Source organism: Hylobates moloch, unplaced genomic scaffold (assembly GCF_009828535.3).
Source record: "Hylobates moloch isolate HMO894 unplaced genomic scaffold, HMol_V3 SCAFFOLD_37, whole genome shotgun sequence".
NCBI classification, from domain to species: Eukaryota; Metazoa; Chordata; class Mammalia; order Primates; family Hylobatidae; genus Hylobates; species Hylobates moloch.
In genome coordinates this window covers 125,045-144,689 of record NW_026652312.1, presented here as the reverse complement: position 1 = coordinate 144,689, position 19,645 = coordinate 125,045, and the positions used below count along the sequence as shown (strand labels likewise).

Sequence of the window (19,645 nt, the reverse complement as noted above, 5' to 3'; positions counted from 1 at the left end):
TCTATATATTTGAATACCATTAAGTGAGTCTTGGCTTGCTTTTCAACAAAACAGTTTGAACATTTAACATTGGACTGTCATGACTTAAGCCAATATGAGAATTGTTATTTATTTCTTATGAGATTTGTTTTTAACAGACCCTTGGGATTACCTGAACATTTATTGCATTAATTCCCTTACATGCAGATTTAAGTAAAAATTATTTTGGCTTCATTATGCTGTATTATTCTCAAAGTCTTTTTGTTATTGTTGTTTTTGTCAGCTCTACACACAGCAAAAGTCTTTAATTGCTAATAAATACAATAAATTATTAAAATCTGCTTCCCTCACATTTTTATGAGTAATTCTTTTTAGAAGTTGTGAAATGAAACTCCTATAAGAATTATAATTTCTGTTGCATTTTATTCCTGAAAAAAGTTGCTCATTGATGTTAACCAAGAGTAAAAATTAATTTCATTTTGAGAGTTTATGTAAAATACTTGAAATGAAAGTCAACAAGTTGGCTGTCAGTTGCTAAAGCAAAATGTAGAAATGAATAACAGTATCTCGGGTGTCAGTCACTGAAGCAAAATTTAGAGTTTGGTGTCTCATTATATAATATGAAATTGTTAGAAGTACAGTTGTTTAGTTACACAGATTGAGCTACCTCCAAAATAGGTTTTGTTTTCTTCCAACAAATTCACCTGAAGTTGCAAGTTTAATTCCCGTTGGTAGATGTGAGACTTTGTTTATAAAGAAAAGTATTGAGTGACTGATCAGTCGTTGTCTATATTTGGAAGTCTATTAGAAAACAGCTTTAGTAGCTTCTTGACGTTTTTGTCCTCTTTCTTCTTTTCCCCCCATCTCCGGATATAGCTTGCAAGACAGCTTTGAGTACATCAACCAAGATCCTAATTTGGGAAAACTGAACACAAATCAGAATAGTTTGGGTCCTTGTCGTACTGGAAGTAACCTAGGTAAAATCAGACACACAAACAAATTCTGTCTTTCTGAATACACTATTGTGGGTGTGTGTTTTGCTTTATTTGAGTTTGTTGTGGGTTTTTTTTTTTTTGCGTTATCTTTAATCTGTGTTTATTTTTTGTGTGTGTGTACTTTGTTTGCCCTCTTCTATGTGTTTCCATCTCTAGGTCTGCTGCAAGCATGCAGCAGCAAATTGCTGCAGGGGGTAGCTGAAGGAGGACCTCTCCGGCTCACCCGGAGTGCTTCTTTCTTTGCAGGTTTGTGTGGAATGCTGAGTACAGTGTGACCCACACATATTAATAAATCCTTTGCAGGTTCTTAGGAAAAATCCTACTTGTGCCTCTCTAGAAATCCAAGGGGCTCTTGTGATCACAGATATTGGTTTCAAATGCGGCCAAATCCATGGTGTTTCGAAAATTCTGCCAATGAACCTCTCTTGTAAATGTCTTCGCTAATACTCTAGTGTAAGCTGATTTTGATCTGAAATGAGCCCTTAGTATTTCAAAGAGGATTGTTTTTTCTGGTTTTTCTGGGCCTCTTCTGCTACTATGAACTGTTTCCCTTTGCCTTGGTGTCTTTTATCCATTTATTCAACTGCATCCTTACCTGCACGGAGTTTCATTAAAAGTCACTCTAATAAGAGCATGGAAGACTTTCTCTCTCTCTCTCTCAGTCTCCCTCTCTCATTTAAGTAGTGTAAATACAATTTCTAGGTTATTTACAGGTATAGTCATCTTGGTGTCTCTGAGATTTAACTTGTCTTAGCATGATTAACATGTGGGGAACCTCCATTACTAACATTTAAAGTTGTGAGTATAGCAAATGGTAATTTCCTTTCTGTTCTTTGTAGCCTGAAATATGCTAAGCACCATAGTTAACTGACACCCTAATGAAATTGACACACTCCTACCTACTTAGAGTGAAGAAAACGCGTTTAAATACTCTCTTTAAAATTGTGAAAATAAACATCCTTCAAAAAATAGCTGTCAAGTATAATAATCAGGCAGAGCACTGGGCTGCTTGTCCATTTAAAACTTCACTACAGCAGCGTCACATCTACCTTCTAGCGCAATAAGTATACAGCTTAGGTCAATCTGAAGCATTCCTAGAAGTCTGTAATACTTCAGAGTGTTTTCCACAATTCATGCCAGAACGTGAGTTTTTCTAAGTAACTCTACAATAATACTGTGTATGGGTGTATATGGAAAGAAATGGAGGAAGAAATATTTGAAAATGAGTATAAATGTTTTCTATCTGCCAAGAGAGTGGGTTATAAACAGAGAAACATTTTTTGAATTTATGAAATGGTTTTCAAGTATTTCTCTTCCCTAAGTCACCTACAGTTACTACCAAAACTGCTTATAAAGCATTTTGAAAATACATTGCTATTTAGATACTACTACTAATGAGGAAAATGGCTAAAAAATATCCACCTGAGAATGTTTATTCATTGCATCAACTGCATGAATCATTTATTATTCAGAGTTTTTTTTTTTAAGAGTTGAACATCACTCAGAAAAGTTCGTATGCTTACAATTGAATACAGGCAGATTTTTATGAGATGGTTACTTGGTTCTCTTTTCTTCTCATCATCTTTTTATATATTTAATTTTGCCTTCTAGTTAATCTCTATTATAAGCTTATGCCAATCATCAGTAGCAGTAGCCTACTTTGAAATTTAAAAATTACTGCAGTCGTTTTAAAAACTTTATCTCTGAAGAGCCCAATAACATGGTTTTCTTGTTGCTTTATCTTAGCACACAGCACACCAGTTGATATGCCAAGCAGAGGACAGAATGAAGACAGGGACAGTGGCATTGCTCGATCAGGTACTTGTACTCCGTTTATTGGTTTAACTAACAGAGTGAACTATCTACAGTGATATGGAAGTTGGGAAAGTAGAAGACAGGTAGACAACCCTCATCCTGTTCTTTGTTTTTTCCTTCCTAAGACAGTCTGACGTATCTAAAGATCTGAAACTTTAATGTACAGTATCCATGAGTGATTGTGCAACATAAACTAGTTTTTTCTAACACTCAAATTTATATGAGACTAACGTTTGTTAAGAAATTTCTTTCCAGAGTGAAGCTTCCTTGAGCCCATTGTATTAGTAATGTGCTTGCTTGACTATTGAGTATAGACTCAGAGGAAGAGAAGGGTTTGTGGAAGTAAATCTGTCTTGTGACAGTGGGAGGACCAGCCAGCTGACCTGGTCACCATTTCTTCTGTTCTAGAGACATGCTGATCTAGATTTTATCAGGTACCCTTCTCTCCTTGCCTCAAGGCCTAAACCTTTCTGTTACTGCTTTTAGGATCTCTTGGTTTCACCTTTTGTATGTGACCTCTTTTGAGTTTTGACTTGTGGTTCAGATCTGAGATTTTGTATTATAAGAGAAGGGTGATGAATGAGTAAACTGAAATTCAAGGACTGGAGGTGGTGTGTGGTGCTCTGCCTGATGAATACATGTCATACAGGCAGCCCCTACCTTCCAGTGAGACTAGGAGCACCCTGCTGGTTTCTCCCGTGATACATGACACCTTCAACAAATGGGCCAGCCAGGCGTTGCTCAGACTGGATCCAGGCCTCACATGATGTTCTTCTTGGCCTTTCACTCATTTCTCTGTCCAGCTCCTCCCCTTGGACACTACTTCAAGGTCCCTGTGCTCCTGTGTAGTCTCAGAGCCTTTTACCCCACTCTGTGCAACTCTGCTCATGTGTTACTAAATGAAATGTGATTTGTTACTGAGTCCCCAGTTTGGTTTACATATGTCACATAATGTAAAGTATATAGCATTTTATTTATGGTTAAAAGTGATGTGTTTTGGTGTTCATAATCTTTTCTGTAAAGTTGAGCTGGGAACCTTTGGTCAGAAACTCTCATTGATCAGGCCCAGCACAGTGGCTCACCCCTGTAATCCCAGCACTTTGGGAGGCCAAAGGGAGTAGATCACTTGAGGTCAGTTTGAGACCAGCCCGATCAACATGGCGAAACTTCGTCTCTACTAAAAATACAAAAAAAAAAAAGAAATTAGCCTGGCGTGGTGGCACATACCTGTAGTCCTAGCTACTCAGGAGGCTGAGGCACGAGAATCATTTGTACCTGGGAGGCGGAGGTTGCAGGGATCCGAGATTGTGCCACTATACTCCAGGCTAGATGACAGAGCTTCCATTTCAAAAAAAAAAAAAAAGAGACTCATTGATCAGACCTTTATCATTTTCACTTACAGCCCCTTTGGTACAACATGAAATCTGAGAAGGTAAAGGGCAACTTATGAAGCACTAAGTAAACTGTTTTGGTTTTGTTTCTGTTTAATGGTGCTGAAGATAACTCCTCCAGTCTTTGTGGGACACTGTCAGATAACTGAGTTCCATCAGTTACTCAAGGACAATAAGCACGTGTTAAAGAGCTTAGTGTCCCAAAGCTCGGCTCCCTGCCTTTATAACCACCTGCGACCCAGCCCCTGACAGGACTGGCACTAGGGCTTTGTTATGGTTGACTTTCCTGGCAAGAAGATGTGGGCCTTACCAGAAGTCGCAGAGTGGGAAGCACAGCCCTAGAACCAAGATCGCTCTTAGTCAAAATGGCTGTCTTAGTGGGTGACAGAATTTAACGTGTTTGCCTCTGTGTGGTGGGAGCTCTTTAGCTCTCTGTGAAAGAAAGAAAGATGAGCAACATTTTACTGGGGCCCGTTCTGAACACTGACATCACAGTTTCTGTACAGCTGTAACCTTATTTATTTGTTTATGCCCCTTTTTGTTGTGGAGAAAAGATTCAGGGAATTTGAGGGACCTAATAACAAAGAAACATTATTAGGAAGAAGTTTGGATTTTCCTAGGTAACTTTTCAGTTTATAATATAGTTCATATAAATGGTTCATGTTGTACAGGTTGAAATCTTACTTGTTTTGTATTCAGATTCTAAATTGCTCCTGAAACTACTTTTTCTTGCTCTTTGAGAAACAGGAAAGTTGGGAAGCCAAGTTCAAATTAAAGTAGAAAGTCAGATTAAAAGTAAAGATTCAGCCAGCTCAGAATGCTTTTTTGCAGTCCATGAGAGGAACTAGGGACCAACCAGACTGGAGGGAATGGGGGATAGATGTTGATACCAATGTGAATTTTGAAAGCTGGAGAAGGCTGGCTTTCCTTGGTAGTTTAACTTCTATTCTGGGCAGTCTTTACTTCCAGTCTCCGGTTCTCCTGTTGGGAGGAAGGGAGCACAGATGGTGGAGAGGGCTGCAAATGGCCCTGAGTGGCATTTTGCTCTCCTTGCTATCCTGGTAGATGTGTTTACCTTCAGATATCATACCTGGGAGCGGTTCAGAAGTCACGGAGTCCACGTCAAGACTAGTGTGAGCTTCACACCTGTGGTGGCATTTAACACTCTTTTAATGTAAGAACTCTTTATGTTCACACTGTAGTTTGTTCTCTAAGATTTCATCTGCTTATACCCATCTAAAATTGTGTAGGGATGAAGGCCCAGGTTCTGAAACAGAGCAGGAGCTCCAAGTGTGAGAGTTAAGTTAGCAGTAGAAGATGTAGAGAAATTAAAGACATAAAGATATTATTTATTCTCTTTTAGGCCTGCTTTTTTTTTTTTTTTTTTTTTCTGGCACTGTTGCCCAGGCTGGAGTACAATGGCACAATCTTGGCTCACTGTAACCCCTGCCTCCTAGGCTTAGGCCATCCTCCCACCTCAGCCTCACAAGTAGTTGGGACTACAGGTACATACCACCACACCTGGCTAATTTTTGTATTTTTGGTAGAGATGGAGTTTCGCCATGTTGCTCAGGCTGGTCTGGAATTCCTGAGCTCAAGCAATCCACCCACCTTGGCCTCCCAAAGTGCTAAGATTATAGGTGTGAGCCACCATGCCTAGCCCAGGCCTGCAATTTTTAACTTCCTGTCTAAACAGTTGATAAATGGGGAAATTTTTAAAAATAGTTTTATTTTCTAGAACAGTTTTAGACTTACAGAAAAATTGAGAAGGTAGTACAAGAGTTCCCATATAACCTGCACTCAGTTTACCCTATTATTAACATCTTATATTAGTATGGTATATTTGTTACAATTAATGAACCAGTACGGATACATTACTATTAGCTAAAGTCCACAGTTTTTTTTATTTCCTTAGTTTTTCATCTAATGGCCTTTTCTGGTTCTGGGACATTACACTTCGTTGTCATGTTCTTCACGCTTCTCTTAGCTGTGGTGGTTTCTCAGATTTTCTTTGTTTTTGGTAATCTTGAGGAGTACTGGTTAGGTATTTTGTAGATTGCCCCATTATTAGAATTTGTTTAATGTTTTTCTCATGATTACACTGAGGTTGTGGGTTTGGGGAAGGAAGATCATGGAAGTAAAGTGCCATTTTCATCACATCCTATAAGGGTATATACCACCAACATTATTTATGACTGTTAATATTGGCCTTGATTACCTGGCTGAGGTAGTGTTTGTCAGCTTCTCCACTGTAAAGTTACTCTTTATTTCCTCCTGTCCAGGCTGTGTACTTTGGAAAGAAGTCAGTATGCTTACCCCATGCGTAAGGGGTGGGGAATTATGCTGCCTCTCCTTGAGGACAGAATATCTACATAAATTATTTGGACTTCTCCTGCATGGAGATACGTCTCTTCTCCCATTTATTTGTTTAGTCATTATTCTACTATGGACTGGAAGATATTTATTTTTCACTGTTGGCTAAAACCCAGTACTACTTCATTTCTATTATTTATTTACTTATTTTTTGGAGACGGTCTCGCTTGTCCCTAGGCTGGAGTGCTCTTGTGTGATCATAGCTCACTGCATCACTGCAGCCTCAAACTCCTGGGCACAAGGGATCCTCCCTCCTCAGCCCCCTGAGTAGCTGGGACTACAGTCATGCACCACCACACCCAGAAAATTTTTTTTCTTTTATGTAGAAACAAGGCCCCACTATGTTGCCCAGGCTGGTCTCAAACTCCTGGGCTGAAGCGATTTTCCCACCTCAGCCTCCCAAAATATTGGGGTTACAGGCATGAGCCACAGCACCCCACCACTTCATTTATTTGTGGCTCAAATTGTTTCAGTTTTGACCATTGGGAGCTCTCTCAGTAGGCTCCCATGCTCCTTTAACATACCTCTACCTGTGAGGGGTTGGGGTGAGTATTTTGAGCACTTCCTTACTTTTTGGCAAGACAAGATGCTCCAGAGTCATCTTGTGTATTTCCTATCCCCGTCCTAGAATCAGCCATTTCTCCACTCATAGAATGTCTTTGGAAAAAGCAGCACAAGCTGGGGCAGGTATGGAGGGAAATGCATCCTCATTGTATTCTCTTTTGGATATTTTGAATATGTCTTCTTTACATATACAGATCCAAAAGATAGCTTTTTAAGGGGTTATTCTAGTGGTTCGCATTAGAAATTTTCAAGTAGGGTCTTGGGAGAGAAGAGGGTTGGGTTTCAGCCATCCTAGGAGGTTACATCGGCGAAGTTCAGTGATTAATGGAACACAGGTTATGGAGGAGGAAGGAGGAACCAAGGATGCATCTCCAGTTTCTAACCTGAGAAAGCAAGTGGAAGGTGAGCATTACCCAGTACAGGGAAAGCAGGAGGCCAGGTCGGGGAGACAGATATTGAGATAATTTTCTAGCTACAGAGATTGGGATACATTTTTACCTAGAAATGTCTACATGTTCTCCAGTTGTGCATCGTCAGCTGTAAGTTAGAAATAGGAAACCAGCTCTAGTGAGATGGGTTGGAGCAGCAGCTAAAATTTGTTTGTTTTGTTTGTTTGTTTGTTTGTTTTTGAGACAAGGTGTTGCTTTGTCACCCAGGCTGGAGTGCAGTGGTGCAATCTCGGCTCACTGCAACCTCCGCCTCCCAGGTTCAAGCTGTTCTCCTGCCTCAGCCTCCCAAGTAGCTGAAATCACAGGTGCACACCATCACACCCAGCTAATTTTTGTATTTTCAGTAGAAACGGGGTTTTGCCATGTTGACCAGGCTGGTCTCGAACTCCTGACCTCAGGTGATCCACCCACCTCAGCCTCCCAAAGTGCTGGGATTACAGGCATGAGCCACCATGCCCAGCCAGAAGCTAAAGTTTGGAAGCCTTGAGTATATGAGTGGAGTAAGGGCTGGGATTGAGACCAGTGTCATCAAGCCTTGTCTACTGACCTGAATTCAGCTTTAAACTCTTCCTCGTCAAAGTATTCACATCATTGATAAGAAAAATGCCTTTTCCATTCTGTCTGCAACTGCATTTCCTCTGTTCTTAAAAGTGGTAAAATAAACAAAGTCAGTATAAGGAGAACTTATAATATATACTTTTTTTTTTTTTTTTTTTGAGATGGGGTCTCGCTCTTTCGCCCAGCCCGGAGTGCAGTGGCGCAATCTCGGCTCACTGCAAGCTCCGCCTCCCGGGTTCACACCATTCTCCTGCCTCAGCCCCCCAAGTAGCTGGGACTACAGGCGCCTGCCACTGTGCCTGGCTAATTGTTTGTATTTTTAGTAGAGACGAGGTTTCACCGTGTTAACTAGGATGGTCTCGATCTCCTGACCTCGTGATCCGCCCGCCTCAGCCTCCCAAAGTGCTGGGATTACAGGCGTGAGCCACCGCGCCCGACCATAATATATACTTTTAAACATTTTTATTTAAGTGCTTTGAAATGAACTTTCAGGGTAAGAATATACATTATCATAGTGTTCAAATAAGACATGTGTTTTGGTCACTCTGCAGATACAGGATGTACAACCATCCAAACTTTGGTTTAGATGTCAAGATTGATGACTCTACATGCACACACCAAGAGGATATGAAAAAGGTTTATTACGCACATGATGAGGCTGTTCTGGGGAGACAACAGGGTGGGCTTCTTGAGCTGGTTGGAGAATGTCTTGAGAGAATGGGACAGGGGATTACACTGGGGCTTTTATGGTGGTTGCAGGATAAGGCTGGGGTGAGGGTTCCTGCATATGGTTTGAAATTCTCACTGGTACCAAAGGAGTGAGCACCTGGGCTTTCCTCATCAGTTTGCCCAGGTGTGGAGCAGAAAGGGAAGAGGGAGAGGAGGGTAAAGCTTAAAAGCTATCAGGAGTTGAACATCAAGAAATAAGTCAGGTTCTTTATTACAGTGTGGGACCATTGAATAATGAAGGATGGCATCCCATTTGTACTTGAACCCTTCACCAACTGAACTGATAGAGTGCTTTGTAGAGAGGAGCAAGAGCAAAGGAGGGTACTGTTTTTGTTTATTCTTTGTGTCAGGGAAAAGGCTGTGACACCCCATTGATCTTGCACAATTCCATATAGGCAAAGGCTTAAGCTGCATCTTATCTGAGCCCTGGCAGTACAATTTGATCCTCCTGGAACACTTCCCTACCTTCCCCGGGAGGCTGTCATGATAGTTTCTCATCCACTCCAGAGTTCTGATGAGGTATGGGACTTTCTGCCCTACCCGCCTCAGACTAGAGCTGCAGTATATAAAAGCGTGTAGCTGCAGTCTAGAACTGACTCCCCAGCAACGGGCTATCCCACAACTTGCCTTGTAGACATCTGGCCCCTTTTGTGTTGGTGTTGTCCTTTTTGATGTATGGGGCAAGGATCACTGGGAGCTGGCACCTTGGCTTATTCTTCTTTTCACTGTCTATGTAAGTAGTAAACTATCCAAATCTAAAAATGCCTGGTTGTATCTTAACCATCAGATCTTGGCCTTGGCCTTAGCCTTGCTTTGCCTTGTCTTCATATATGTGAGCTTGATAATCTGTAGTGTGGCTCAGTTTCTTATTTCTTTATATTTCTCCTATTTCAAATGTTTGGTATTTTCCTGGCATGGATATTTATCTTTTTCATTTCCACAAATATTTTTGGTCTTTTGCCTTAGCTTTTTCCGTTCTAAATTTGCATTCTTACATACCTGTTTAAGAAAAATTAGAAAGTAATGCAGATAACAATAAAAACTGTAAGGGATAAAGGAATAAATCTAAGAAAAAATATGTGATACTGGTATGGAGAAATTGTAATATATTAAAAGAAGACCTAAATAAATGGAGCGATACATCAAATTCTGCAAATTAATCTATAAATTTAGTGTAACTTGAATTAAAATCCTTTGTGAAGCCAGACTAAATAACTTTTACTTAAATGAAATAATAAAGGACCACATTTTTATGCCCTCCATAAGTCTTTTGTAGACACCTCTTTCTTAGAGCCCAAACTATGGATAAAAGACATAGGACACTAGAATAATTTGACATATAAATGCAGAGAGTGAGTTTGTTACCAAGGTGGCTAGCATTTATATCTTAGATAAATTAAAATTTAAGGTGTTTTACCATACAACATATCCACGTAACAAAACTGCACTTGTACCCCTTATAAATTTTTTAAAACCTTTGTATAAATTTTTTAAAATTATACAAATTTTTTAAAAAGGAAAAAATTTAAGATGTTTTGAAATCAAGTTGGTAAGAACATTGGCTTTTTATTAAAGGGCCTTTATAGGAATTTTATTAAAACTTTAAAGTACTTGTTTGGCTTTTGAGGACCCTTTAAAGTCTTAAAATCATTTTGTGATTTGGGAACTATAATGTATTCCTTATAATTGGATTTTCCTATTAAATTCACATTTTTGATTTATTTTAAATGAAATTTTCCTGCTAGACAATAATTACAGCTATACTCATTTACCTTTTAAATGCTCCTATGTTTGTGTGTTGAGAAATACAGTTGCTAAACTTTGAGGAACCTTGTATTTTTGCCAATGTTTCAAGCTAAAACTTGAAGATAAGTAGTGTCATATTACGGTAAACAAAGATCATTATTGTGTTGTGGATGTAATACCCCCTGTGTCAAACATATATAAAAAGTGCTCAGATTCAGAGCCATACTATCACTTATGCCATCCAAAAAATTATTTTTAATGAAGGCAGGGGAAAAAAGAAAATCTAAATGCCGTATATACTGTGTTGGCCACAGGGAACTTTTAACAAATTCAGTATTTGAATTCTGTCTAGAAATGTGTTTCTCTAATGCTTCATTTCTGTCACACTTGAAGAGATGGGTATCACTGTCATCCTGCACATACTGTTTGCTCATTTTTCATCCAGCAGCATTTCTTGAGCATCTCCTGTGGCAGACATTTTTTTCTAGGATATGACAATAGATCAGTGGTCAAATGGATATTATCCCTGATCTCACAGATTTTATATTCAATAAAGGAGAGACAGATAATAGACAATAAAATGTAGGCAACCACTTACTATCGAGGAAAAGAAAACTTAGGGAAGGCCTCTCTGAGAAGATGAAATTTCAGCTGAGACTTGAATGGCAGTAGGGACCAACTATGTGAAGATCACAACAAAGAGCATCTTAGGTACAGGAAGGGCTAGGGCTAGTGCAAAGATGTATCGTGAGGATTGGAGAGTGGTGTAGAATGAGCCTGGAGAGGAAATAAGGGGTCTGATCCCACTGATACATTTTTTATTTTGATGGGATTGTTTCCACATATATTTGAATGGCTGCTGAAGATAGAGAAGAGTTAGGAGTTCTCTGCAGCATCCTTTCCCTAGATGTCTCCTTGCAAATGAAAATGCTTGGCAGGGCATAGATCTGTTCTAGGGTCCTGCCCTGATCATTTGCTGTAGCCCTATTTCCTGGACAAAGTCTGAGGGTGCTGCCTGTTTGGAACTATGATCACATTTTTCGGTAGAATAAATAAGCCAACCTCAAAACTTTTTCGTTTGAAGAAACTGGAGCTGCTTCTGAGTGCTTGACTTTTGCACCTTCTTTCTCGACTTATCACATTATGTGGTTATGTTGTTAAATCCTTGAAGACTTTGTTCTTCTTCTCCCGCAGAGTGTGAGCTCCATGAAGGCAGAAACCTACTCAATCTGTCGTATCAACAGATCTGTTCCCAGCAGCTCGTATAGTACCTGGCATATAGTAGATGCTCAATGAATATTTGAATGAGGGGGGAAAATAAATCCATCCATATATATGAGTAGGAGTATGCTTAGATTTTTTTTTGTTTGTTAAATATTGATATTATCTGGTTCTTTTCATATAGAATGTCTAGGATGTCCTCCCTTTGAGCCTTTTCCATGGCTGGCTTTTGTTGGCATTTAAGTCTCAGTTGAGATGACTCATTTTCATAAAGGTATTGTCGACCACTGATTAAAGAATTTACCTCTACCACCCCCAAAAACCTTTGTCCTAGTTACTTAGAGAAAATCATGGTAACTTATTTTTATAGTAGTTACCACTGTCTGAAATAATCTTATTTATTCCATGAGTGTAAGTCTCTTAAGGGCAACTACTCTGCCTATGTCCCTTCAGTTTCCATCCTAGGTCCCTAGCATGGTGCAGGCACTTAGTAAGGGTTCAGTAAATATTCATTGAGTGGATGGATTTGATTTAAGAGTTTCAGGGCCTTATTTGGTCAAATCTAAATTCTTTCATCAAATAATCACTACAGTGTTTTCTAGTAAACTGTCACAAGTAGCAAAAATTTTTTTTCAGAGAAAGTTAAACATTAATCTTGAACTTGATTGGCACATGCCGGGAACAGCAGCAAGCAGCATTTTAAAATCTTTAGATTGATTCTCTTTTCTCGTTGTTAATCTCTGCAGGAAAAAATGGTTGCTAGTTGAAGATACCTCCTTAGATAGGAGGGTGGGGGCAAAAGCACAGTTGTGTTTAAGCTGGGAGTTAACCAGATATAAAATGTTAACAGTAATCTGGTGATGGGACTAGGGTTAATTTTAATTTTCTTCTTAATGCAAAAACCTGCCAAAGTCTTTGCAACCGATATGCATTAACTTTTTTCTAATTATAAAAGTATTGTAAAAGAAAAGCTCCTAAAAATATTAAGGAACATTTAGATATAGCACTTTTAAAACTGAAACTGAGCCTGTGAATAATTTAACTAAAAGTCTTGGCATTTGATAATTGAGGTACCATTTGGAGAATTTCTTTATCCAGTACACAGAGTTAACTGGAGGCACAGCTAGCACTGAACTCATGCAAAAGTTCTTTTCATTATCATGTAGATGCTAGGCCCTATTCCAAAGGTAGTGAATCAACTGGGGGAGAGCCCATGTTGCTGTCTTGTCTTTTTTTTTTTTTTTTTTTTTTTTTTTAAAGAGATGAGGTCTCACTATGTTGTTTAGGCTGGACTCAAGCTCCTAGGCTCAAGCAATCCTCTGGGCTTGAGCTATCCTCCTGCCTCAGGCCACCAAGTTACTGGACACACATGCTTGCACCACCACCTTCACGAAGCTTTCTTTTTATCCAAGCTCCCCAGGTGGCTCAGATGTATACTAGCACTCTAGCATTGCATGCATTGCATCAGAAGGCACTGCCATTCAGACAGTGAGGCAGGCCAACGTTCAGATACACTAATGTTGACTGAATCCACCCTTTTGTCGTGAAAATGGCTATTGTTTTCAGGTTAAGGTTAGTCCTCTTGCATTTGAAAGTTGTACTGAATTGTTATCTAGAGTATACGATTAACAACGATGTGCCACAGCACTTTTACATAAAAATCTTAAAATATATTTGATGAGGAAACGCTGGATAGCACTAAGCCAACACTTTAATATAAACCATCTCATTTGCAGGCCATAAAAAGTGTCATTCAGCAGGAAAAAAAGGAATGTTCTCTTTGATTTTTTGCCTTCCCTTGTTATGTCTCTTTTACAAGTTCTAAGTTCTTCTCATAATTAACTAATTAGAACTAATAATCTTCTAGTACACCAAGTTGTCTTACTTGGCCCACCTTTTCCGAGAATGATTAGAAGGAGTGAAAAGCTAACATTTATCGTGTGGGTGACTGGGTTAAGGGTTGTACATGTATTGATTTGTTTAATCTTCACAGGAAGCTTATGAAAGAGCTGTTTTTTCAAATTTTTCTTTGGTCTGCAACCCATGCTAAAGCATTTTACATCATGATCTAGTAAGAAACATCTTTATATGTTACAGAGAAGTTTCATGGATTAATATTAACAGTGCAATATACTCTGTTTTCTGTTTTTTTAAATGTTGGTTTTGATCCACTAGACAATTCAGAATCTGCTAGCAGATAGCAGCTTTCATGAAAAATACTGAGGTGTGGTACTTTATTGTCCCCGTTTTACAGATGAGAAAGCTGACAGGTTAAGTAAACTGCTGGCCAAGTGTCACAGCTACTAGACACAGAAGCAGGATTTGAACTAGGAGTCTGGACTCTTACTCAGCTTGCTAACCTGAATTATATAATACAGATAATTTCCAGAATAAATTGGACCTCAGGGTCTTCTCTGTCTTGTGTTGTAGGGGCAGAAAGGGTGTGATACCTTTTCTCACCCCTCTTAAGGGTGATAGCCGACACGCCTGTAACAAAATACAGGTTAACAAGAGAAAAGCATAACAAATGATTTAATCAAAATTTTACGTGAAGAGGAGGCAAAGCAAGATGGCTGAATGGAAGCCTCCACCAATGGTCCTCCCTGCAGGAACCCCAAATTTGAAAACTATCCACACAAAAAAAGCACCTTCATAAAAATCAAAAATCAGGTGAGCGATCACAGAACCTGGTTTTAACTTTCATAGAGGGTGGGAGGGTAGGCGAGACAGTCTTGAATTGCCAGTGCCACCCCTCCCCAGTCCCCTGGACGTGTGGTGCAGAAAGGGAATCTGTGCACTTGGGGAGAAACTTTGCATTGGAATGTAGTGCTGCCAACACCAGGCAGAGCTCAGCTGGCGCCCACAGAGCACTTACTCTAGCCCTAGCCAGAAGGAAACACCCATCCCAGCAGCTGGAACTTGAGTTTCAGAAAGCCTTGCCACCACAGGCTAAAGTGCTCTGGGGTCCTAAATAAATAAACTTGAAAGGCTGTCTAGACCACAAGGACTGCAACTCCTCGGCCAGTTCTGATGCTGTGCTGGGCTCAGAGCCAGTGGACTTGGGGTGCACACAGCTTAGTGATACACCAGCCAGGGCAGCTAAGGGAGTGCTTGTGCCACCAATCTCCCAAGCCCAGGCAGTGTAGTTTGTAGCTTTCTTCCACTTGGAGAGGAGAGGGAACAGTAAAGAAGACTTTGTCTTGCAACTTGGATACCAGCTCAGACACAGTAGGATAGAGCACTGGGCAACGTCATGAGGTGCTTATTCTAGGCCCTAGCTCCCAGACATTTTCAGACACAGCCTGGGCACAAAGGAACCCACTGCCTTGAAGGGAAGGACCCAGTACTGGCAGGATTCATCACCTGCTGACTTAAGGCCCTGGGTGAGACTCTGAGGCATGATGTGACCTAGCACAGTCAGTGCTGTGGTGGCTTTGAGGAGAGGCCCCTTATGCTTGAGAAAAGTGGTACCAGCTTGGCCACAGTGGGGTAGAGCACCAAGCAGGCGCTTAGGGTCCTCAGTTCCAGATATTGACTCTTGGACAGCATCTGTGGGCCTGCCCTGGGCCAGATGGGAGCCCACTGCCCTAAGGGTGAGTCCCAGGCCTGGCAGCATTCACCATAAGCTGACTGAAGAGCCCTTGGGCATTAAGTGAACATCGCTATAGGCTGGCAGTACCCACTGTGGGCCTGTGGTGGTGGTGGACATGGAGAGAGACTCCTCTGCCTGGGGACAGGGGAGGGAAGAGTTGGAACGACTTTGTCTTGTGGCTTGCGTGCCAGCCCAGCTGCAGCAGAACAGAGCACCAGGTAGATTCGTAAGGTTTCTGACTCCAGGCAATGGCTCACAGACAGCATCTCTGGACCTACCAGGGGGAACTTGCCACCTTTGAGGGAAGGACACAAGCCTGGCTGGCTTCACCACCTGCTGATTTTAGAGCCCTATGAGCAAACATAGGCGGTAACCAGGTAGTAGTTGCAGCCGGCCTTGGGCAACACCCAGTGCTGTGCTGGCTTCAGGTCTGACCCAATGCAGTCTCAATGGTGGTGGTCACAGGGATGTTTGTTTCACCCCTCCTCCAGCTCTAGGCAGCTCAGCAGAGAGAGAAAGAGAGACTCCATTTGTTTGGGACAAAGTAAGGGAAGCGAACAAGAGTCTTTGCCTGGTAATCCAGAGAATTCTTCTAGATCTTATCCAAGATCAGCCAAGGGGAGCACAGTGTCAGTTGGCTTGGTCAGATACAGCTGCAGTGACCAAAAACTTAGATCACAATACCCAAGTCCCTTCAAATACTTGGAAAGTCTGCCCAAGAAGGGTGGGTACAGACAAGCCCAGATTGTGAAGACTACAATCAATACCTAACTCTTCAATGCCCAGACACTGACTGACATCCACAAGCATAAAGACCATCCAGGATCACGTTACCTCACTAAATGGACCAAATACAGCACCAGGGGCCAGTCCTGGAAAGACAGAGATATGTGACCTTTCAGACAGAGAATTCAAAGTAGCTGTGTTGAGGAAACTCAAAATTCAAGAGAACACACAAGGAATTCAGAATCCTATCAGATATATTTAATGAAGAAATGGAAATAATTAAAAAGAATCAAGCAGAAATTCTGGAGTTGAAAAATGCAATTGTCATACTGAAGAATGCATCAAAATTTTATATGGCATGGGAGCCTTCAGAGATACCCAAAGACCCAAGGGAAAACTGTCCCTTTTTATACTTAGATTTGATGGAGTGGGTAGCCAGGTAGACTTGTGATTGGACAAAAAGGGGTTGATCTTATAGTCAGAGACCAAAGGGGGTTGATCTTATAGTCACAGACCAAAAGGGGAAAACCCACCTAGCAAGGGCCCATCCTGATTCTTCTTGATCTCTCTGTGTGTCGTTTCTTCCTGTCAGGTATAGGACTGGACCCCTTCTGGAATTAAGGGTCTTACGATCTACTTTCAGATAAAGTAGGCCTAAGAATTTCTTTATAGCCAGCTCTTACATAGAAAGGCAAGGGAATGTTAGAGTAATATTTCTAGGTTTCATGGCTGGCTTTGGGGGAAAAATGGATCTAGTTTCTATGACTTGTCTTAATGAAGAGGAATTTTAGTTTCTGTGGTTTGCCTTGCAGGGAAGAGGGGGAGCAGGAGAAAGAAGGTCAGGAGAAGATCTGAGACAGACTTGACTTCTGAGGCCTTCCAGTGTCCTTTGGTTCAAAGTGCTCAGGATGCCAGGGCACCGTATTTTGGGGTACCATTTTCTGAGCCCTAATACTGTGACAGGAGAAAAGTATTTATCCAACAAGTACCATCTGTCAACCTTGTCCTCTGCCTGCCAGAAGTTGATTTGCTCAGCATAAGGCAAGGAGAGAGGCAGGACCCTAGAGATGTGAGAGGGGACTTCTAGATTCTGTAGGGGACTTTGGGAACTAGGGGGCAGGACAGAAACGTCTAATTGGGATGTTTTATTAAGTAATTTTGTGTGACTCCAAGGAAAAGCTCTCTTCTAACTCCCTTCAAAATTCTCAGGAAAATTACCTGTTCACTGATACTTGAAATGTGGATTTGGTTTTGGGGATTTAAGTCTGGTCTCAAGATGGCAACCAGGTCAGCTTACTGGGGCCAGCCACATGTAACAGTTTGGGTAAAAAAAAAAAAAAGCGCCATACGTTCAGGAAGCATTTGCTAATTGCTTACTGTGGTCAAGGCATCGTTATGGGTACAATGGATACAAAGATGATTAAGACCCACCAAACAAATTTTCTGTGAATATCAGCTAGATAAAAGGAAAAGCATCTCAAAGACCTCTGCTTTGGAAAGAAACTTGAGTCATCATGTTCATTGATACTATTATAGACTTGTTCACCACTTACCCCGGTTGCCTTGCACACCTGGCATTTCTTATTAGTTGATAGCAAAGTAACTCCTGTAGTATTTAAGAGCTCAGGTCGGGGAGTCAGGTTATTTATGTTTGTCTACAAAAGTATAAATCTAATAGTTCATGTGGAGACACTGCTTTATCAAGTGATATTCATGAGCATAGTATACTGTGTTTACCAAAATCAATTTCCTTTGCCCTGTGATTTGTTTCAGAAAATGTTGACTGGCCATCTGTAGCACCCTATTTTATTTTCCACTGGACTGAGTGACATTTCAATGTCTAATTCCTTAGCCTTAGGGAAGTAAAAGCACAATAAGTCTGTTTTCTTTTCTTTTTTTTTTTTGGAGACGGAGTCTCGTCACCCAGCCTGGAGTGCAGTGGCACATCTCGGCTCACTGCAAGCTCCGCCTCCCAGGTTCACACCATTCTCCTGCCTCAGCCTCCTGAGTAGCTGGGACTACAGGCACCCGCCACCTCGCCCGGCTAACTTTTTGTATTTTTAGTAGAGATGGGGTTTCACCGTGTTAGCCAGGATGGTCTCGATATCCTGACCTCGTGATCCACCTGCCTCGCCCTCCCAAAGTGCTGGGATTACAGGCGTGAGCCACCGCGCCCGGCAAGTCTATTTTCTTCCATTCTTTCAAACCAGTAGATGTTCATCAAGCAGCTTGACTTGAAAGAAACCCTTTGCCTATCTGAGAGGGACTAGTCCCTCCTCCCTGCCTGTTAGAAAAGTCTGGGATGGCCCTGTCAGCTCATACTTCCTGAGACACAGGTGTAGGCATCTAATATGTAGCAGGAGGAAGCAGAGAAAGGTTCAGAGGCAAATAAGTAATCCAAGCAGAAAGCATATTGGAGAGTAGAGGTTTCTTTTTCACAGACAACAGTAGCAGTGGGGGCTGGAGGGAAGGAGGATAAGTATTGTATATATGGAGATGAAGTTTGGGAGACAGGATACTAGGTGGGGAAAAAACTTATTTGCCTAATTTTATCTCAAAGTATAGAGTGAAGGAGTACTCAGGAGGAAATATATGTAAAGTAAGCATTGTGTATGGCATTAGTTACCAGGCGGCAATATAGTTATGTTGTGTGGACCATTTTAGTAGAAATCTGCAATCTACAGTCTGAGTAATGATTATTTTGCATTTGTAATATGGGCCTGCTAATTTATGCGCTTGCTACATCTGTGACTCTTATTTCCTTTAATTTGTTTTCCTTTTTAAAGGATGTTTTCTTTGCTGTTCAGAAATCTTAGGAAGAGAGAAATTATAGTCTCCCCCTGCTGGATATGACTGGTAGAACCTGAAATTTTAGATTACTTGGCATAGATATTTTTTTCCAATTTTTGGATTGTATTAAAATACATATAATATAAAATTTACCATCTCAACCATTTTATTAGGTTGGTGCGAAGGTAATTGTGGGTTTTGTCATTTTTTAATGGCAAAATGTACAGTTTAGTGATATTAAATACATAATAAATGTAGAGTTCAGTGGTATTAAATACATTCTTAATGTTGTGCATTATGTAGCTACATGAGGACTAATTGACCTCAACTTTCAAATTCTGAATTCTTCCTACAGCCTCACTAAGCAGTCTTTTGATCACACCTTTCCCATCTCCAAGCTCCTCTACATCTTCTTCCAGCAGTTACCAGCGCCGCTGGCTTCGAAGTCAGACAACGAGTTTGGAAAATGGCATCATTCCAAGAAGGTGAGTTGCAAGTTTCCTCTTGCTGAGAAAAGTACGAGTGTAGGCAGCTTGATGAAACTGGCAGGGCAGCTGTTCATGCCTATTGTCAGTGGAAAAAGAACCAAAATTTTTTATTAGCTTCAGCTTAGCCTGCAAGTTTACAGATTAGAAGTTCTAAAGGGAAGAATAAATAAAAGCTGAAATTTTAAAATCTCCTCCTTTGGAAGACACTGGGAAGTATCTGGGTAGTTGT

At 40.8% G+C, this 19,645-nt stretch overlaps 1 protein-coding gene across 6 annotated transcripts in view; it reads left to right on the top strand.

Annotated features, from left to right (window-relative positions):
* Positions 1-19,645, top strand: part of LOC116463459 (folliculin-interacting protein 2) — a 136,677-nt gene that overhangs the window by 64,320 nt on the left and 52,712 nt on the right. For 4 of the 6 annotated variants that reach the window (XM_032146573.2, XM_032146572.2, XM_058434641.1 and 1 more), the window contains 4 exons: positions 856-956; positions 1,131-1,220; positions 2,721-2,792; positions 19,284-19,413. In XM_032146573.2, coding sequence (XP_032002464.1) covers positions 856-956; positions 1,131-1,220; positions 2,721-2,792; positions 19,284-19,413 — 393 coding nt within the window. The remainder of the gene's footprint in view (positions 1-855; positions 957-1,130; positions 1,221-2,720; positions 2,793-19,283; positions 19,414-19,645) is intronic. The other 2 variants (XM_032146575.2, XM_032146574.2) reach the window with 1 other exon arrangement.